General features: G+C 38.0%; 1 protein-coding gene across 2 annotated transcripts in view; it reads right to left on the reverse strand.

The window, feature by feature from the left end:
* The window catches only part of MUSK (muscle associated receptor tyrosine kinase), a 91,159-nt gene that overhangs the window by 61,294 nt on the left and 7,006 nt on the right, over nt 1-22,859 (reverse strand). For both annotated transcript variants that reach the window (XM_059412229.1, XM_059412228.1), the window contains exons 2-5: nt 20,288-20,414; nt 15,383-15,534; nt 10,346-10,473; nt 9,324-9,465 (exon numbers count right to left, since the gene is read on the reverse strand). In XM_059412229.1, coding sequence (XP_059268212.1) covers nt 9,324-9,465; nt 10,346-10,473; nt 15,383-15,534; nt 20,288-20,414 — 549 coding nt within the window. The remainder of the gene's footprint in view (nt 1-9,323; nt 9,466-10,345; nt 10,474-15,382; nt 15,535-20,287; nt 20,415-22,859) is intronic.

Raw genomic sequence — 22,859 nt, forward strand, 5'->3', positions numbered from 1 at the left:
AAGCACTATGGGACTTTTTAGTTGGGAATGCAACGTTATAGCCCCTTAAGTGGAAATCAGTGGCTAGAACTCTTTTAGAGCATGCACCTTATTAATCATGCAGGTTTAATATTCTCCGTGATAACCCCCAGGGATATCAAAAACTTATGCCTTTTTCTTTGGTTTGGTTTTTAGATACACAGTGTACTCATGACAGCAAATCAAACCTGTTAGTGGCATCAAGCAAGTGGAATTGATGCCGGGAACAGGACCACCGCAAATTTTATTAAAACTGCAAATCACTGAGAGCACAGCACACATTGGGGTTTAAATACCTCTCTCTGTGGCATTTGTCATATTAAGAGCTGCAGCATAAACGAAGGAAAAAGCAAATCAAATGTTGTGTCCACATTGCATGATTGCTTCCACTCTTTTGGATGCAATAAGGAAAGCTGATCTCTAGGAAAGAAGGCAGCCGGAAGTCTAACATTTTTGAAGACAGTGCTGGTCTCCTCTAGTTCGATCTATTGACATTTGCCTCTGGGACATCATGTGTGTGTATGCATGTTTATATGTATGTGTGTATATATACACATGTATATGTATATATACATATATATGTTTATACGCATATATACAAATCTGTATATATATATACAGATAATACAGATCTGTATATATGTATATATAATGTATATGTAAAATGATTTAGATTTATTTTTTGAGATTCTCTTGTAGTCTGATATACTGCATATATCTGCAAGAAATCTTCCCCAAGAAACCTTTGATAGACGATGTCAACCCTAAGGATACATGAGAAAGCCTTTCAGACTGCACAGAAACAGACGGTCAATACTCCAAGGCCTTGACAGGTGATCGGGGCTCCTGCACTGAGGCCACTTCCATTCGCCTGGTGGCTCACCTTCCCTCCTCACTCCCCAAAGTGCCTCTCTCAAGTGTTGAGACAGGGATTTGCTTTTTGAGATCTCCAGCAAATGAGGTATTGTCTAAACACCTGGGAAGCCTACAATAACCCTCGACCTCAGAGGATTCTGTTCTTAGTCTTGGTCTGCTTCAAGGGCTCCCATCTGCAGCTTTGTACTGGTGCTAAGCCACCTTCCCCACTGCTGATTGCTGACAGAGAACCCTCCCTTGGTTCCGGCTCCTCTTCTGCCCAGTCTTTTCCTTCCTGGCTTTAAACCTCCAAGAGTAAACAAGGTAATAATAGAAAATGCAACTGACTGGGAGTCCAGTACGTTCCAACATACATCTATTTTTAATAGAGTCTCAAGTATTCTGCACTTAATCAGTTTGTATACACAAAGCAGAATTTATATGAATGTGAAATTCACAGAAAGTAATAAAATCGACACTCAGCTCCAGTGAAATAAATCATTTCATAACATTTAAGTCAAAGTATATAAGGGAATCATGTAAGAATATAGGGAAATACAAGAAAATTAGATATTTGTAATTTTTTAAGTGGATCTTTTTCAATGATTAGAAAACTCAACAGTGACTTCTTTGCTAAAAAAATTATATTATATTAAAAGTGTTTAATTTCTGTGGTGTAGTGTTTATTCAACATGATTTTTTAAAGAGAGAATAGCCCTCTGGTCAAAAGCAGGAAAGTGAAAGTCAGAATCTTGCATTTTAGAGGTCATCCAAAGCCTCCATGATGCAATCTCTCCTTAAAAACTTCGGCCCTGCCATCCAAATCATCCCATTCCATTGCCACTTCCTGTGCCACTGAGTGTCTGTCTTCCTGGCCTTTAGAGTACTTGGAGAAAACTGATTCAGTAGGGATACAAAACAGAGACAGCATGGATCATTCTTTGGATACCCACCATACCTAAAGTGGGACATGAGGCAGATTGGAGAAACTCTCTTGATTCAGAATTTCTTCTGTAGGGCACTGAAAAGTGTCTTTGTCTCTGTTTTCAACCTAACAAAACTAATAGCAAATATAATTGGTGCTATTGGGGGTAGGGGGTTACATTGGATCATGCCACTGAAAATGCTGTTTTCATCTCTGTGGGGAACTGATTGAAAGAAATGATCTGAAGAGGAAGGAATAGTTTGAGTTAAATATAAGGAGATCTTTATGAGCTGATATGATTGATTTATTTTTGTTTTATCCTTATATCTTCATTCTTATATTTGGAGGATGATCTCAGCTTGAGGGCAGAAACCACAAACCAAGTGTGATTGTCTTTAAGACTGGTAAGAAAAACCTGAATTTCAGAGATATTAAAATGTACAACAAAGAAAACAAATATTAGCCAGTGGTGATTGTAAGGAGCTAGCATCTCTGAGATTCACCCTAGCCATGGTAAAATATTTAAAAATGAACATCTTAGAATGTATTGAATGTAATATGGACATTTCCCTTGCCCTCATCACATCCTGCCATGAAACCTGTCCTAAAGGCCATTGTCACAGAGGTACATGAGACAGGGGTTAAACTTTCCAAAGGAAGAGCCTCCACTGTTATGAGATGGACCATTCTTTTCTGCATTTCCGGTGACTATGGAATTTGGGAAATGATTGATACTTCTGCACCAGTATTAAATCAGCATACCTGTATAGTTCTCACCTAGCGGTAGTGCTTCACTTCTCCATGGGAACTTCCTTTGTTTACTTTGAGTCAATAACACCCAACCACATGGAGAAAATGCTCACTGAGAAATCAGAACCCAAACTGAATTTTAGTGTTGGAGCCTCGAAGCCACTATGGAATCACAGATTCCACGTCTGCCCATAAGTAAGAAAGAAGAGTCAAAGGGCGGGGGAGAACCCACTTGTAGGTGCTGCCCTCTGAACGCCTTCACTTCTCACTCCATCCAGGTGACTCCCTTCCTCTTGCCTCAAACTTACTGTCTGTATGGACTGATTCCCCCAAGGTAATGGCATGTTTCATGTTCTTTTCATCAGGACCTCACCCTCTATCCCAGTTCTTCAGCCAGTGCCCAGGTGTTGTGAATATCTAATCAACATAGGAACCAATTGCCTTTGATAAAACTTTTCCCATCCCTTAGTTTGGTCTAGAGCAGAATGGAGCAGAACTGCAAACTAATAACAGAAACCAATAACATCAAACCAGTAACAGAAAGGTTGATGTCACTTTATCAAAATCGTATAAGGTTTGGGAGAAATGAATTTTTTCCAAAACTTGAATACATGTATTAATTCTTCCTCTTTATAAAAATCTAAAAAGTAGGGGCACCTGGGTGGCTTAGTGGATTAAAGCCTCTGCTGTTAGCTCAGTTCATGATCCCAGGTCTTGGGATCAAGTCCCACATCGGGCTCTCTGCTCAGCAGGGAACCTGCTTTCTCTCCTCTCTCTCTCTCTCCCTGCCTCTCTGCCTACTTGTGATCTCTGACTACTTGTGATCTCTGCCTGTCAAATAAATAAATAAAAATTAAAAAAAAATCTAAAAAGTATAAAGAACTGTGTAAAGTGTATGACAAGACATTTACCTACTATGTAATTCTCCATGCAGAGATGGTGACTATTAACAGCTTATTAGTTCATGCATTCTAATATAGAATATATAAAACGTACTTTTCTTCAACTTTTTCACTTATGAACACATTAAAATTTCTAATGAGATAGAACAGAACCTTGCACATTACACTATATAAGTACTTATTAAATAATTATAAATACAGCAAATAATTGTATAATGTTTGCTGTGTGCCTGTATTAATTCATGTGATCATTGCAACAACCTAAGAGGTAGGGGCTATTTTTTTTTTTACCCCATCTTAGAGATGAGGAAGCTGAGGCTCACTGATCGAAAACAGACCCAAATCATATATTTTACCCACATATATGGTAGGTAATTGTAGAAGTGTATAGCTTGATCTCATTCTTAATAGCTGCCTGGAATTTTTTCACATACTTTTGTCAGTTTCCTATTGATTCAAATTTATTTTATTTTTTGCAAATTTAAATTCTTTAAAAATTTTTACTGTTGTAAATAACTATGATAATCTTTTTTTTAGCTTTGTGATAATCTTGAACATATACATATAATTCCTCTAGATAAATGATCAGAATTAAATTATTGAAGCACATGTGTACACATTTTAAAGTTTGATTTTTATTAAGAATGAAGAAAAACACCTCCACTAGACAGTACCAAATAATAAGAATAGTTGAAAGTTTTGGCTTCTTTATTGCTGTCATCCTAATTGTTGTCCTTTATAAGTAATCTGTTTTTTCCTTCAATAATTTAAGATCACCTCTTTGTCTTTGGTGTTTATTATGTTGAATCTGGGTCTGAAACTATTAGCGTATCTGCTCCTTGGTTTTACTGGTTGGGATTCATTGTGTTTCTCGCACTTGAAGATTTAAAGTTTTGAATAATTTTAGCTAGTACTCAGTCATTAAGCTTCTAACTATAGCCTCATATTTTCTCTCTTCTCTTCTGTAATGCATATCCATAACTATTTCTTTAATTCAGTTTTATCTTTTCCATCTCTCTGCACTGCATTCTAAATTCTGAAGAGGTGACTTCTAATGTGTGCGTTATCTCTTTATCTCTAAAACACCATTATTCATCCATTGAATTTTAATTATAATTATGTTTTGCATCTGTTAAAATTATTTAATTCTTTATCAGAACTGCTTTTCTTCTTCTTATGTATTTTTCTTTTTCCTTTTGTGTCTTTAATTAGTTTACACTTATTTATTTTCAAGCCTCACATTGGGTTAGCTGAATTTCCTGGGGTTTTGATCCCTTTGTATATTGTGTTAGCAAACTCTCACTTAAGGCAGTTTCTTGTGGGTGCTATAATTTTGCATTGTGAACTCATCCTTAGTGTGGCTTTATTATGAAAATCCTATATAATCTGGGGAAGGTATTTTTTAAAGCTTTTTTGTTGTTAAATTTTTGGTTTGGGACCAATATTTATGTTAATTTCTCTAGCTTGGCAGCACCAGCCTGTGCTGGCAGTATGAATTCACTGTCAAACCTATAGGAGATATAGTCCTAAGCACTGAATATAGATTTATTTTTAAGAAACTAGTTTTTTTTCTTTCTCACACCCAGAATTCAGGTAGAAAAACACGCCTCTGCGTTGTCTTTATGTACCATCGGATGGACTTTTTCTGGTCCATCTTTGCACTTCTATGATTCTCAGCTTTATAGAAGGTTCTCAGGGCTAACATTCCTTAACAGGGGCCCAAGACCTTGTCTCCTATCCCCTTAAGAGTCTTAAATATTCTAGGTTATAGAGATGGACACCTGCGCCTTTATCTTCAGGACAATGTAGAGCCAGCTCATGAGCTTTCTGCTGTTTTTTCAATTTCTAGTTACTCCTGGTCGCTGGAGATATAATTATATCCTGCGGGTTGTATGACTAACCCAGCAATTCTGGGTGTTTGTAATAGGAAGATATTCATGGTATCTTGTCTGTCATATTGCCGATGCTGTAAGTGTTTAAGCTTAAGTTTGTATATTTGGTGTGAAAAGATGCCATGATTAATTCCTTCAACCATTCTCTTGCAATAATTGTTCAATCCTTTGCCCTTTTTTCCTTCCTGGTAAACTCCAGTGCCTGTATCTTGCCTTTGGATTTGCCATTCTACTTTTTCTGAACATCTTCTACTTTTTCTGCAGTGAGGCACATTGATGTCACTCCATATTCACAGTCCCATTCTCTACTAAAACTTTCATGATATGTAGGAATCCTAGTTACCCTTGTGAGTCATCTCTCCCATTCCCAATAGCTATTTTAAAACATTTCCACTCTCCTCAGCTCTCCACCTCCCTTTACAGAAGTATTTTCAGAAGATAAACTTACTTTCTACTTCCTAAAGGAAATAGAAACCAACAGAGCTTTCTCAAATTCCATCTACCAAACTCATTAACTTCTTTATACTGGAATATACCCCCTTTCTCCTTCCTATTACAAGGAAGGAAGTTCCTTCTTCCTAAGTACAGTGATCATATAATTTATCATTGAAGCCTGGATACTTTTGAAGGTACAGGGAGGACTCTATTAATAATTATTCCAGGACAACAGGTGTAAACCAGAACTGTCCTGGGCAAACTGGGACAAGTGGTCTCCCTCCATATAGGGCTTATCACTCTACTTGTCCCCTCAATACACTGTTTTTGCCTTCTCAAGGCATATTCTCTTGAATATTCTACCTCTCTCCTTTATGCATAAATGTCCTTTTCTCTGAGACACTTCTCATTCATATTTTAAAATTTTCATATTTTAAAATTTTTAACATTTTAATCTTTTTTTTCTTTTTAAATTTTCTTTTAAAAAAGAAATCTTGCAAAACAATGTTACATATGTACCATATATACCTCTAGCTACTGCTCACTTTTTTGGCTTTTCGTTTTCAGTACCAAATTTATTGAAAAATTTGTTGATATCCACTGTCTCCTTTTTTCAGCTCCTGTTCTCCATCATTTATAGAATCTTGGCTTTTTCTCTCACCCCTGTTCTGACACTACTCTTGGCAATGTTACATATGAATATCTGTTCCTTAATAGAACACATAGTATTTAGCTTTACTCAGTCTCTTAGACACCTCTGTGAGTTAGATGTCCTCTCTGTTCCTTAGTTTCTTAAATGATGCAATGATAGGACCTTCCTCACTGACTGTTAGTGAGGATTCAATAAAATAATCCACGTAAGCATTTAGCATTTAAAATGTTAGCCATCTCATTGCTCATCCTTTTGGAAATACTTCCATGTTTGGCTATGCTTGAATTAGATGGTTCATTAGTAATTTTATATGTCACTGTTTGAACTTTTTAAGATAAGACAGAAAATTAGGATATGTTCATGTTGTTATTCCAGAGATCCAGTAGCCTAAGACTGGCGATCTAGAAAGGGAGATTAACTTTGTGTTGAAGGCTATTTCATGTTTGTTACAGTGGTTAAGATTTAGTGAAAACACTCTACCAAATCCACAGTTGGTATACTTCTCCTTATCAGAAACTGACAAGGGCAAACAGCTTGTCCATGGCATGACCATGGTCAGTACATGTAACCTGGCATTGAATGACATTATGGAGTTCTCATTCTAATTTGCTCAAAATAATTCTCAGAGTTACTGACACAATGCGTAACAAATGGTCACCTGCCTCACTCACTATGGCCCAGCTGTATCCTCAGCCCTCATTATTGCCCAGTTAGTAGGTCTTTACAGACACATTCAGGGTCATACCAGTTGCTTTTCATTTGTTTTTTCACCTGTTCTGAATTGTTGGTTAAATTGGCCCTTCCTTTAAATAGATCATGTCTGCATTGTATCTTTTGGAAATGTCTTAACTATTTCTTTAAGTGGAAGCCAACCTTTCAAAACCTCAAGAGAAACTACACAGACTTGCTATAATTCTCTAACAGTAATGATTATAACTGATGCCACTTATTAAATGTTTATTATGTACCAGAAACTGTGCTGAGCATGTCACAAATTTTCACATATATTGGCTGCTTTAACAGGGACTAAAATGGAGTAGAAATAGATGTGTGCTAAAAGGATCATCTTACCTACTGTTAGAGTAACTTTAAATGATATTATGTGCTCTCAATACTAGCGAGATTAATATAACCTCTGTGTATATTAACTATTAAGGCAATGAGCATGACCATGTAAGTGTTAAGAAGAAAGAAGACAGTATTCAGTTTTACTGATATGTGTGATGCAAAATTAAATGTCAAAGCAGGACCAAACTGTGTAATTGGACTCCAAGTAATTGTGATTTGTGTTCATTTTCTCTAGGTCACTGTTGAAGCAAATATTTTTAATATCTATGAAGATAGTGACCTAAACTATTAACATTTACTATTACAATAGGGAGGGCTTATATTTAACATCTTGAAGAGGAAAATCTTTGTGACACTTTATACAAATTGATAACATTCACTTTGTATTATGCCATGTACCTCTCAAGGAAACACTGAGTCCAGGCAGATAGTGTCCAAATATGTGATTGAGCATGTTTGTATATTTATTTTTCACTGAATAAGTTGTATCAAGTGGTTATTGCATACTGAGCCTTAAATACCATTGCTAATGTTGAAGATAACTAAATTACAGCAACTATGCCGAAAATATCTTTTTTTTTTTTTTTTAACATCGGACAGCCATTATCCCATCAACCTCATTCTTTTCTATGAGGAGTTAACGGAGATTCTATGAGCAATCGAAGCAATGATGTAATAAAGATGTTACCTCAATCAGAAACAAATGTGGGAAATGAGATTCTTAGTGCGGTCAGAGGAAGGGCTCCGTAGGCAATAAAAATAATCTAAAAGAATCTAATAGAAAACTGTATGATTGGAAAGGAAGAGATGTGGGCTTACGTGAATAGGATGGAATCAAAGTAAGTAGGGGAAACTCCCAGGGTCTCTCCCAAACGAACTATAATATGGTCCAGTGTGAGAAAGTCCAAGTACTTTAACAGTCAGATAAGAGAAAAGTAGAAAAATAGGTGATTCTTTTAGTCAAAATTTATTGGGTGTTTACAAAGGGCCAGGCACTCTGTTAGCTACTATCAACACCACCTCCCTGAATACTCATAGCAAATTCCACTTTTCCGTTGAGAACACTGGGAGCCAGAGAGATTAATTCTACAGCATAGAACAGGAAGAGCTGGGAAGAGTGTTGTACTTAGTTTGCTCACTGGGCACAGGCATGCTGGTAGTTTCTATTTTTAAGCAAAATGTGATGTGATTTGAGGTCAAGAAGGATCTGACAATCATATGGGTAGAACACCTAACCCTATCTGGATTCTGGTTTCTCAGTGAAGACCTTTACAACTAGTTGCTGAATTGGTTGATTTTAAGAGAACATTTTAAATAAATGAAAAATATTTTGACAATATAACTCACGGAACTAGAAATAGTTTTCGTTATAAATTTTGAGCCAGTATTTTATTTTTCTCAACCCTTTGTGACAGAATACGACCTAAAAAAAAGTCACTTTTTTTTTTGTTAATCTTTTTAAAGTCATGTCTATATGCTGATAAAGATAAAATGAGGGTTTTCAAATTTATAAGCAAGGGAGAATTGTCTGAGTCAAATAGAAGTTCTGAACTGGTGTCTTGCTGTGTTAGTATTTTAGTGAATTTAATCTGTTTTGGTCAAAATTACCAGGGATTGTGGGCAATGGATGGAATATGACCCAGGGCACACTTCTTTCTCTTTTCAGTTTTTCTTTTCCAAGTTTTGACCTTATGCTTTAGTATCTGGAACAGCAGAGGGAACTGATCTACCCACACATCTGCCGCTGCAAGCTAATGTCCAGCCTTCATAGTAGAACGTGAGGCCCTTCTAATAGCCCCATAACGGGAAGGAATGCAACTCCTTACCCTCAACTTCCAGCTTCACCAATTTGGAATATGCCGTCCCGAGGCTGTTTTTTGCCACACATCGATAATGTCCTGCATCTTCCTTTTGCACATTGTGAATCCTTAAACTCCCAGATTCAAGAACTGCAATGCGGGAATTTTCCTGCCAGGGATAGGGACATGAATTTTAAAACGTCCATGGCTTTATCAAGATATCATTTGCCTTACTTCATCAGGTCATCATCATTGCTGCTTTTATCAAAAAATAGCATTTGGAATTATATAGATTATCACAACTTTATTTGTTTTATTTTAAATAATACAAAGCTAATCGATGTTGTACCTCATTTTAGTTAATTGACATATATCAACACCTACATATTCTCTGTGGAATATTCTGAGCATAAGATGAAAAGCCTCACTGCATTCACAGTTAGTAGGTGACAATGATGATGCAGTGTAATCACTTACCAGTAAATGTCATTATGAGATGCAAAAGCAATACAAAATAAGCATGTATTTAATAGACTTTTAATCTGACTGCTCTGTGATGGAGGCATTTGTCCGGGAGTTTGTTCACTGGTCTTGATGATGTTTGTGCTCTAACTTCATTCCAGAGGTTCTCATCCCTTTCCTTCCAAACCTCCTTTCTCATTCTCCTTCCAGAAACTGTTGGGTCTAAGACCTGGATTTTAGTTTAATTTTTGTTTTTATCTCCTGTGTCTCAAAGATTCAATGTCAAAAACTAAATTGATTAAACTAACCGACCAGTCAACAAAGAAATACTCTAGCTTTGCCTTTGCTCTGCTTCTTTGGCCATCCCTGTAAAGAACTACTGGTTCCCATCTTTTTTCCCCTAGCCTACCCCAACAGGAATGACTTAAAGTTGGTGGTTATGGGAAGAGGACTATTTAAGTTTGGTTAAACTGTTATATAAGGGAACATTTTTATACCAGGAATTTGTAATCATGTAACTGACTTTGCAAAGAATTGTTGTGTTTGAAAACAAGTTGTTTAGACGTGTATTCATAATAATCACTTACCCTGAGAGCACTGTCCCCCTTAATCCATGACACTGATGGTTTGGGATTGCCCATTGTAGTACATGGAAGAACTGCCTTTAATCCTTCTATTATTTTTACATTTATGGGAGGACGAGTTATTTTCGGCTCTAAAGGGAAACAAAAATTCAAAATCAGAAAGACAATACGCATGCATTAAACTTTCTCCTTTCTAGTTAAGTCTAAATATCCACTTTAAGAATAATTTATTACATTACAGGATTTACCAAATGCTAAGACAGGTTTTGAGTGGATATAAAATAGGAATCATTTTTCAAAGTTTCAGTTATCTTGGTTTTATTCATATCTTATTTGAAAAACACAAATTCAGGAAGCATATTAGGAGTTTGAAATTGTAGTATTCTTCACTTTAAAAGGTAGCTAATGGAAAGTTGATTAAAATGAACTGTCACCATAACAATTCAACATTATTTAATTCATACCAATAGACACAAAAACATTTGAAGAGATGATTTTGATCTATTTTTTGCCTAATTCTGAGTTAACACTTTCCCTTTCCTTTTAGTCTCACTTTGACTCTTAAATTTGTTGATTAAGCAATAGATACATTTATCCTCTAGAACTAGACGTTATTATATTTATAATTGGAAAAATTCTGTCATACAATTTAGAGTAACTGTACTCTGTGAAGCAGACTTTTGTAATTTACTGTTCTGTGAACCGGTTTTAAATTAATTCTATCAGAAGAAATAGTTTATGCCAGCTACTGTTTATTCTCCAATAGTAAGCTTTTAGAAGAAGTTATTAAATCTAATGTATAGCAAGTTCAGGAAGCCAATTATTTTACTGTTTGAAACATTCATAAATAATGAAAACTACATTTATTTCCTTAGGAATATCATGTTACAGAGACCTGTGTTTGCAGGAGAGGCTACTGAGAAATGGATTTATTTTATTTCCTTCAGGTCCTGGGCTAAAATCAGTGTGTTACTTTGATGGATAAAAGCATGAAATAAGGACTTTTCCCTCCTATTTTAATTGTGCATGTGGGGGTTGGTGGGGGTTGGAAGTGATTTTTGCAAAGACTGCATGGTCTATTGATGTTTAATCTAGGCATTTATTGCCATTTAGAGTTGGTATGATCTTGGATTATGGCAAAATTACAAGATAGGCTTGAAGCATGTTATGGTTTGTCTCTTTGCCTGCTATCTACAGTACACAACTCTCCTCATCAACAACAGTGGACACCTACATTTAGATGATGGCCAGGCACCTCAGTTGTGAGTTGGGTTGTCATATGGCTGCTGGCAAAAGTTTAGCTTAAGAATTGATATTCCTGTGACCTAGGCCAAGAAGGTGTTATCCATTCCTTCCCATGGGTTCCTTAAACTGATCCCTATGCCTTAAGTATATAACTTAAGCAGATAACCTTTGTTTAAAGCAAATGACTACTATCTTCTCAGTGAAATAGATGTCTTGGTCATCTGTTGGGTAAGAGGTGAGGAGAACTGTTGTGGAACTTGAATATAAAGTGAACTGAGAATGCGATAGGCATTGATATTGAGTCGTGGATTCCCCACTGTAAGGGAACGTTCTTCCGGTGGAGCCATGAGCACTGGCTCATCTGAGCTCCTCATCATGTTAAAATGGGATGCTGGAAGCATCATGTTATGCTAGCATGGAACCCTTAGTTGATGGACCACAAGGAACTTGAGAGGAGGGAGCTCTGAGAGAGATCATAGGGTACATAGGGTAGCTGGAGTAGTGATGGAGGCCAGGGTCTTAGGAGTCTCAGGAAGGTCTCTACTAAAGCAGTGTGGGAGCATTCCAAAATGTTAGCAACTGGGCTGGCCAAACCTGTGTATACCCACATGACTGGGTGAGCTTTCCTAAGGAGAAGGTGGAAAAAAGAATAGAAGATTTAGGATAGATCCAAAACAGGGAACATTTACAGCCAGAGAGAATATGAGAAATGTGAGAAATATGAGAATATGAGAAAGGAAAGGTAGCCCCACAAAACAGTGAAATACGTAAATGTGCTCTGTCTTCAGAATCAAGCCTTCATTATTTAGCAAAGGAAAACATGCTTGTTTCCTTACTTGATTTCCTTACTGCCTTCCATGCTGAAAGAAAGCTTTCTTGTGAGTTCACCCCTACCCACTTACAGAACCCCCACACCAGTTTCCACACAAGGTCTAACTAGTCCCTCTACATACCTATTCTAATGATTCTAGGACTTCATTTATAAGTATGATCAAACATAAAATATTAATAGGTGTTTGAGAAAAAACATGAACATGGAAAAAAAGAACCAAAAGGAAACCCAAACTTATGAAGAAAACAGAAATAAAGCAAAATGAATATATGTATTTTTACATATATATATATATATATATATATATTTTAAGGGAAGAATATATATATTTTTAAAATGCATTAGTTGGGGCACCTGAGTGACTCAGTTGATTAAGCATCTACCTTCAGCTCAGGTCATAATCTCAGGGTCCTGGGATTGAGCCCCAGAGTGGGCTCCAAGCTCATCGGGGAGGCTGCTTCTCCCTTTCCCTCTGTCTTTCCCCTCTGCTGATGCTCTTTCTGTTTCTCAAATAAAATAAAATCTTTAAAAAAAAATAAAAATGAACTAATTAGTGATACCCTTACAGAGACTTGAGCAAGTATTGCATCATATAACATATAGAATTTGCTCTGGAAAAAAAAAAAAAAAAAGGAGCAGAGAAGTAATTCCTAGAAATGTAAATTAGGGGTTTTTAAGATCAAAGTGGTCAGTATAAGGACAGAATAGTAGAATGGTATATTGAAGACCCGAGTTCATGATGTGGAAGGAAAAGTTAAATAAATCTCCAAGAAGATAGAATATCAAGATAGCCATGTAGAAAATATGAAGAGAAAATATTGGAGTCAAGAAAAATGGAAAAAGAAAGAGATCTAATATTTGTTAATTAAAAGTTTAAGAGTAAGAAAATAAAAGTTTAAGAATGAGATAAAATGAAGGGAAGAAAAATAGGAAAAAGTATATATCATTTTGGAAAACAACAACAACAACAAACCTTTGGTTTTAGATTCAAAAGGCCCACCTAAAACTAAGTAGAAATAATTAAAGAAAACACATCTAACATATTCTTGTGAATTTTGGAAGTTTATGAATTCAGATTTGAAGAGAAAATGCTAAACTTTTTAAGAAAGATAAACACTAGACTTACCTATAGGAATTAGAAAAAGATTCTCAGCTGCAGCATGGAATGTTATACGACAGCAAATAGTTGTTTAATAAAAGCTAAGGAAAGGGCCTTTTTAATTATTATTATTATTATTTTTTTGACACAGAGAGAGGAAGATCACAAGTAGGCAGAGAGGCAGGCAGAGAGAGAGGAGGAAGCAGGCTCCCCGCTGAGCAGAGAGCCCAATGCGGGGCTCCATCCCATGACCCTGAGATCATGACCCATGCCAAATGCAGAGGCTCAACCCACTGAGCCACTCAGGCGCTCCAGGAAAGGGCTTTTTTAAACTCTTGTCTGTACAGAGACAAGTTATTATCCAGGAGTAAAGGCAAAGCAAATACTTCTAGCAATGCAAAGATTCAGAAAATATTCTCAGATTTTATATGATCACATGCTCACACTTTGAAAAGAAGCAGCAAATGACTTCCTTCAGCAAAAAACAATGACCACAAAGTAGAAATGTAAAAGATAAAAGAAATAGTGATGACAATCAGGGATAATAACAAAACTTGCAGTAAACTTCCCCGGGTGGAACCGGACCCCGCTGAGTTGTATGGCACCCATATGCTGATGTGATTTTTCGCATCAGCAGCATGGTGTCTAGAGAAGAAAATAAGGGTTATTTTATGACAAGGTGGACAACTGCAAACAGCTAGGGCTTCCAGCACGGAAGGTCATGAGATTTGTGAGTGCTGGTAAGATGCTAGAACACCAGGTAGGAGAGAAAGTCAAGTGGAGAGAGAACTGAGGAAGTCCCAATTGGGGGTCAGTGGAAGAGAGAACAGAGGAGTCCAGGGCAGGAGAACGTGAGCACGCCGGTGATGGCTGTGTAGTGGGAGTAAGGGAGCGAGAGAGCTGGCCTCTGTTCTTAGCTGGGAAAGAGACGGAGTTTGTGCCTTCTCTGTGGAGGCACATCATGAGTCTGGGAAAGTGTTTTCTCCATGGGACAGAGCTAGAGATAGAAGTGTTCATGTTCAGAGTGTGACATACTGGAGCTTATGATTTTAAATACAGACCATTTCCTGGGGGTGACAAGGTCATTGATGGGGTTAGCTGATGCAAAGTTAAGGCAAATATCACTGGACTCGTGGAGGTCAGGAGCTGTAAGGATGAGATGGCTAGAGGCTGTTCCAGGGTTGTTCAGATCCCTTAGGATGGTGGTAGGAGTAGAGATGGATAGAAAGATAATGAGTCTGGAATTGAAGTCTTTGGTGGATGTTGGGGGGTGTGCAGGGGAGTGTCTAGAAGTGAGGAGATAACTTGAGTAGATGTACAAGAGAGAGTGGTCAGAATGGAGAGGAAAGATTTTGCACAGCAGTAATGGCTTGAAAGGGGGCTAGGGGTCCTTGCTAGCCTCACAGACAGAAAAGTGGAGTAAAAGAAACAGTTCCAGTGAAGCAGAAAAGCCACTCAAGTTTGAAAAGTCATCCAAGAAAATCAAACTTAAAACAAGGCAGAGGGTGGAAGTGTCTGCGAAGAGGTTAGAGATAAAACGTGCATCTTCTTGAAATGCACCTGTTTTAAAGATACAGGGAGAAGATTTTTAGAGGGAGGTTTCCTGATGGCGGAAGGCAGGATGGAGCAAACTGTGCTGTCGATGGGTGAGAAAACAGGAGAGTGGAGCACTAAGGGGTTCCCTGCAGTTGAGGACAGGAATACAAGGTGTAGAATTCACTGCCTCAAGGTTGCGTTTTCATCTTGAACTTGGCTGGCTGCTGAGCCTCCGGGTGTGTGGGGTGACGGGGGTGGGGGCGGTTTACTGCCTTCTCTGGGGTGTACCACATCAGTTTTAACCTCACGAGCAGAGGCTCCCACTCACTCATCTTCACTTGCAGAGCCCCGCAGCTCTCCGCGGCGCCCCCCACGCCATTGTTGGCTGTGCAGCAGTAGATGCCATCATCACTGTCTTCCACGCTCAGGATGGTGAGGAGCTGCCCGTTCTCGCGAATGCTGTACCGGGTGTCAAAGAGCCTGGGGGTCAGAGACAGCAATGGCGGGTTACGACCTCCTGTGTGATGGTTTTCAGCTGTCATTCACCGATCAAAACAGATGACTTGTCAATGGAGGAAGCAGATTAATAGCAAAAGGAAAGTTGAACGAGTTCTGAATAATAGGATAACCTTAGTCGCTAATATAAAGTTAGTAATATATTCTAATCTTCCCTACGCTCCAATAATCAAAGCTCCCAGGAGACCCTCCAGCACGCTTTCAAAGGGTGACGCCTATTGATAAGACCAAACATAAAGTTTACTTTATTCAGGAAAGTATACTACCTACATATAGATGAGTTTTCTCCCCATAATGACTGGAAGGTAGCAGCCAGGGAATGAACACACACATGTAAATGTGACCAGTGGGAAGAATGTAGTATTTATAGAAGTAACTAACAATTAACTGGGCATTCATTTATTAAACAAAATTTGTTGAGTGCCTAACAGGGTGAAGCACAGTTCTAGTTCCTTGGAATATATAAGGAAGCAAAACAGCTTCAAACTGTAAAAACCGATGTTTTACATACATTATCTCATTAAATTACATGCTGTTTGTTGAGAAGGGAATTAGGGAAACAGAAAAATGTGAGAGGAAGCAACAACATAAAAGTGGGTTTTATGACCAAATAAAGATTCTCTATGCAAAATATATACATTAGGCAGGAAAATGCCCCCCCATTCACATCTTAATCCCAAGACTGGTGAATATGTTACCTTACATGGCAAAAGGGATTTTACAGATACCAAAGGTCTTAAAATAGAGTATCATGGCTTGTATAGATTGGTAATCATGATGGTCCTTGGAAGGTGGTAGAGGGAAGCCAAAGACTGAGAGGAAATGGGACAGTAGTGGTGGAGGGCTGAGGGGTAGAATTGTTGGCTTCCAAAGTGAAGGGAGGGGCCAAGGAAGGCCGGTAGCCCTCTGGGAGCTTGGAAAGGCAAGAAATCAGATTCTTCTCTGGGGCCACCAGGAAGAATGCAGCTCTGTCAGCACCTGGATTTTAGCCCAGAGAGACCAATCTCAGTCTTCTGACTCCCAGAACTGTAAGATAATGAATCCATATTATTTTAGGCCACTAAGTTTTGGGTCATTTATTACAGTAGAAATAGGGGACTAATGTGAAAACAAAAAGTGGGAAAGGAAATGGATTCTTGATATTCTAATCTCAGTGGGTGACTACCGTCATTTTCTGATCCTGAAGAGGAACCAAAAGACATACAGTAGATTTTGGTCTAATGTGACTAAGGATAATATAATCGCTGGGTAGTTCACTAGCTCACAGCAAATAATTGTGCAGGCCATGACATTCCATCTCGTGATTTTGTTGATTTTTTTGTTTTGTTATCTGTAAATGTTCATGGAAAAATATGAACATCGGAATATTTTACAGATATACCTGGTGGACCCAGAGTCTAGGCTCTCCATGAAATATAAAGTGTTCAAGATTTATAAGCTGTTGCATCATTATTGCTTAATTAGAGTAAATTGCTTGTGGATTGTGAGGAACTCTCATTTATAATTTTTTAAAGTACTTTTTTTTAGAACAGTTTTAGATTTATGGAAAAATTGAAAAAATAGTACTTTCTGTATACCTCCCGCATGAGTCTCCTCTGCTGTAAATATCTTTGATTAATGTGGGATATTTGTTACAATTAATGGACCAATATTGATACAGTATTAACCAGATACTATAAGTCTTAGTTTATTCAGGCTTGTTCAGTTTTTACCTAATGTCTTGTCTGTTCCATGATCTCATCCAGGACACTATATTACATTTATTTGTCACATCTCCTTAGGCTCTTTTTGACTGCAACAGTTTCCAAGACTTTCCTTGTTTTTGATGGTCTTGACTGTTTTGAGGAGTACTTGTCAAGTATTTTGTAGGGTGCCCCTCTCATAGACTTTGCCTTGTGTTTTTATCATGATAAAACTGGGTTTGTGGCTTTTGGGAGGAATACTGAAAAAGCAGAGTGCCACATCCCACCATAACAAGGGTATGCTATCAATGTCATTTCTCGCTGTTGGTATTAAACTTGATCATCTGGCTGAGGCAGTGCTTGTCGGGTTTCTTCTGTATCCAGATATTCATTATTCCGCAAGGGACACGCAAATAGATTTTCAAAATGTAGTTTCTTCCTATTTCACAGATCCTTTGACTAACAGCTAACTATTCAAAACTATAGCTCCATTTACTTCTTATTTACTTGTAATATTTTTGCCTTATAATAAAGGGAGGATTCAAAGTATTAAGTGATTTTATTAAAATCTATTAAGTGATGCTATTACAAGCCAAGATAGCATGAGCTTTTATTTATATATATAAAAATAAATATATAATAAATATTGTAATACTGATTTTCTCTGTATAATTTACAAAAACTCTTTTATTGCCCATTTCTTCATCTCCATATAATGCCGAGAGATAAACATATGAGAGGATCGTAGGGCTATATTTTTCAAAGCTATTTAATGATGCAGGCATCAAACTTCCTTCCCAGACAAGTTGGAGGGCTGTGGTGGGGAAAGTAGTCTTTCAAGATCGACCTTTGAATACTGAACGTTGACTGTCTAACAGCTATTATAATTTCAAAGTAGGAAAGGGTATAAATATGTCTAGATATATGCAGCAGCTGTAAAGGAATACAGAGCTCTCTAAATTCCATGATAACTTCACGGGTTCTTTTATGACCACTGTGATTCACAATCCATGTTTACAATGAAGTTTTTCTGTATTATTTAAAGACATTATTTTATTTATTTTACTATAGGAGACAAAGACATGAATAACAGATAAAAACTCATGAAAATATGGAGCATATAAATTTTAAAACTAATAGCTTAGGTGATATTGGCACAATGACTCATGTGAGAAGGAGGCAGGAGAGTGACTTGTGAAACACAGGGAGAACAGATAAGATGTGTTGAGTATAAGCAGTAAAAAATAGCAACCTGCCCAAGATTGACAGAATAAATAGAAAATATGATGGAACAAAGAGTAGAAAGGGATGGAAAGACAGGTTTATAATCATGCCACCTCTAGACGGACAGCTCTGTCACCCCTAAATCACCCACCCATCGGTGACATAAAATGTGGTCCCTTGGGGCACCCAGATGGCTCAGTCAGTTGGGCATCTGATTCTTGATTTCAACTCTGGTCATGATCTTGGGGTTGTGAGATTGATCGCCATATCAGGCTCCAAGCGCTGGGCATGGAGACTGCTTTAGATTCTCTCTCTTCCTCTGCCCCTCCCTGCCTGTTCTCTCTCTCTCAAAAAATAAATATGTGGTCCTTTTATGGTCCTGTGCTCTCTACCCAAGAAACACCCTTAAAATCCATTGCTGTTCAGCAGGCTCATTGGCAAGCTAGAGTCATGGCCAGGTGTGGTAGCGCCTCTTCAACACAGCAAGGGTATGTTAGTAGCTTCAGGCACCTTCCACCTGTGGGCTCAGCCTCCATGTTCGTCCTTGTAAGAACACTGCAGTGGGGAAGTGTGAGGCACATCAGAGACTAGACATAGAAACACTGAGTGAACCAAGGTTTCTAAGTACATTAACTTATCCCATTTCTTTCCCCTTGTCTCCATCTATATATTTTAAATGGATTTGATCAACTGTATGTCAGGCCTCTTACTTTGAGCCTTCCTATTCTAGGACTTTGGGAATAGCTTGCCTGGGAGACAACCTGAAGGGGACCAGAGCAGAGGGTAATTTTGCACATTACAACATGTATCACAGAAGGAAACATTAACTTTCATTAGGGTTTAGTGCAAGTAAAGACATAATTTTTCCTCATGCAGGTTCATGGACCTCCATCTAGGGATATCAGCGTAAGCACACTGGCCCTAGTGGAAACTTATTTTGCCTGCTGGGAAGCCTGGAAAGTGTTTCTGATCAGGTAACTATTGCAAATGAGGAAAAGATAGCATGACCTTTTCATGTCAAGTGGGAATTTTATTTGTTGGAGAGGCTGCCTCATTATATATCAATATATCTATATCTATCTATCTATATTTTCTGACTTTCAATAAAGATTTTATTTATTTACTTGACAGAGATTACAAACAGGCAGAGAGACAGGCAGAGAGAGGGGAGGGAAGCAGGCTCCCTACTGAGCAGAGAGCCCAATGCGGGACTCGATCCCAGGACTCTGGGATCATGACCTGAGCCAAAGGAAGAGTCTTTAATGCACTGAGCCACCCAGGCACCCCTAATTTTCTGACTTTCAAAAGAAAAAGTTATGGTGACCTAGAGGTCAGGTTCCTAGACAGCATACTTTACTTTATTGGGGTAGTAAAAGTAGAGGTGATAAGTCTGGTCCGTATTAATTCCCTAGCATGTCCTGCAACATGTGCTCTGTGCCCCCAGACCTAGGATGTCATGGTGTTTCTTAATGGGGTCCTGGAAATAGCCCAGATATCCCCAAGTCATTGAAATCTCTCTTTTGCTTTGGGCAAGTCTCTCTCTCTCTCTTTTTTTTTAAATTAAATTTATTTATTTTCAGCATAACAGTATTCATTATTTTTTCACCATACCCAGTGCTCCATGCAATCTTGGGCAAGTCTCTTAACCTCACTGATGTTCAGATCTTACATTTATATAAATGAGGACATTTGCATTTTTCAAATTCTAGAATGTGAGCTTTTATACTACCAAGAGTTTTGATTCCATTTATGACATTTAAATTCCAAGGCAGCAGTGGGCATTCTTATCAGAAAAAGGGCAGAATACGTACTTAATGAGAATTTTATTTCTGGTCCAGGAAATTTCAGGCTGGGGATAGGATTCCACTGCACACATGAAAGTAGCCACTTCTTCAACTAAGGCATCCACTGTTTCCAGAGGAGTAGTGATGACAGGAGCTACAAGGGGGGGAGACAACAGATGAGAACATTCTAGAATGCTGTTTACTAATCCTCTGTGAGCAGTCAGAGGCAACCACATACCTAAATGAGAATTGTATTTCCCCATAGCAGAAAGTTGCCAAAAGGAAGATCTTATGTAGAGAATTTTGTTTCTATTTCATACTGGCATTTGGGGATCAAAAGAGAGGGCCTTCAGGAGAATAGAACAGAATTTATTTTATATAAGTAGAGGCAGATCCAGGTTTTGTGAAGCCCAAAGTTATGTAATTTGGGTATTCAACCTTGAGGAAAATAATATAAAACTATACATCCAAAATATCTGTGGCCACCCAACATAAATCAACTTGAAGGGGAGTGTGGCTGAAGGGAATCAGAATGGAAAGAGATCTTAACAGTTGTTTAAAAACAACTTTTTCCCCAAATTTCATAGTAACATATGTTCATATGAACACATTGCTAGAGCCTACTGAGCATTTTAGAAGGGGGCTCCTGCAAACAAAAGACTTTGAAGCTCAATCTTCACCAGATTTACAAAGAATTCAGATCTGCTTGTGAGTATATTAGAAAAAGACTCGATATATAAAAAGACAAAAAACCTAAATAAAAAATGGGCGAAGATTTGAATAGAAATTTTTTCAAAGAACTTGTATAAATTTTATTTGTGTTGGAGACACAAGCACATGTAAAGAAAGATGCTTGATATCATTAGCTGTTAAAGAAATGCAAACCAAAACCACAGTTAGATACCACTTCATATCCACAACAAATTTTGGCGAGGAGGAGGAAAAATTAGAACCCTTGTGCATTGCTAGTGGGAATGTAAAATGGTGCAGCTGCTGTGGAAAACAGTGTGGTGGTTCCTCAGAAAATTAAGCCTAGGATTACCATATGACCCAGCAGTTCCCCTTCTGGTATACCCAGAAGTAGTGAAAGCAGGGACTCCGACATTCAGACAACTGTGTTCATAGCAGTGTTATTCACAGTAGCCAAAAGGGGGCAGCAAACCAAGTGTCTACCAGCAGATTGACCGGTCAACAAAATTATTTGACAATAAAAAGGAATGAAGTACTAATAAACACCACAACATGGGTGAATCTTGGGAACAACAAGCTAAGTGAACGAAGCCAGACATACTGTATAATTCCGTTTACATGAAATGTCCAGATGGGCCATTCTGTAGTCAGAAGAGATGTTAGCGACTGCCTAGGACCGGGGGAGAGGATGGAGAGATTAAGGAGTGATGATCGGTGGCTAAAGGACAGTGTGTGAAAATGTTCTGAGCTTGATTTTGATGATAAATGAACGACTCTGTGAATTGTGTACTTTAAATGGCTAAGGCGTGTGGTATGTGAGTTAGATCCCAAAGCTATTATTCATGTTTTTGTTGTTTTGTTTGTGTGTGTATGTGCCTCTGTGTGTGCCTGTGTGTTTGTATATGTGTGTGTTCCACAGAATGACAACAGGGGGAGAGGCTGTGATACGGTCCTATGGTCCTTTCTCTCCTCCTGTCTCCCTGTGAAATGAGAGTCACCTGGATTACAAGAGTTAGGAAGACGAAGAAGTTAAAAACGATGAGAGCAGCTTGGGAGTGAGATGTGCCCCCTCTTTACTGCTTAAGGAAACCAATGGATTGGCCAAAGCAAACAGGGTGGGGGCCTGGGCATTTCAAGAGCTAAATGGTGTGGCGAAGTGCCCACACCTGTTTTTGGGTGCGTCTGGAAATCTACCCCGTTGCATAATCGTATTTAAGATAATTATCATCATTACTACTTTGATGTCATTATTATTATTTATCAGAGATTTATTTACTATTTTCCATGTAGCAAACACCAGGTTCACTAGAAGCAAAAAGATGTGTAAAACCTATCTTTGCCACAATCTAGATAATGAGGATGGATAGACCCATAAAATAGTTATCATAGTCAGTTATGCCTGTTCTCCTGGCAAAATTATTAATAGTACTCCCTGCACTCACAAAGTGCCCGACTTTGGACAGTAAATTATGTGGTCATTTTAGTTAAAATGCAAGGTACACACGACAGCCAAATAAGTGGTGTGAACAGTATTTTAGCTGCAGGGTAGAGGGTGACAGCCTCATGAAACAAACTGGCACATTGGCCGTAAAACGTACATACACTATCTCAGTGAACCTTCTTTTTAAAGTAAATTCAGAGACAAATTCATGGGCGGAGAATGAGGGAACACGGAGCTTGTGAGTGTCCCACTAGGCTCCCATCATCCTCCTTAATGTTGTTCTTTTCTTAAGATCCAGTGTAAGCAACATCTTCTCCCAGTTTCTCAGACTTGCTAGACAGAGCCAAATGCCGTTTCCCTTAACCTTAGGTCATCTTGCAAATGTCACTCTAATAGCACTTGTCACACAGATGTGATTAAAACGATCTTTTTATGTCTTTGTCCCATACTCAGTTATAAAAACCTTGA

The sequence above is a fragment of the Mustela nigripes genome, chromosome 9 (genome assembly GCF_022355385.1).
Source record: "Mustela nigripes isolate SB6536 chromosome 9, MUSNIG.SB6536, whole genome shotgun sequence".
In the NCBI taxonomy this organism is placed as follows: Eukaryota; Metazoa; Chordata; class Mammalia; order Carnivora; family Mustelidae; genus Mustela; species Mustela nigripes.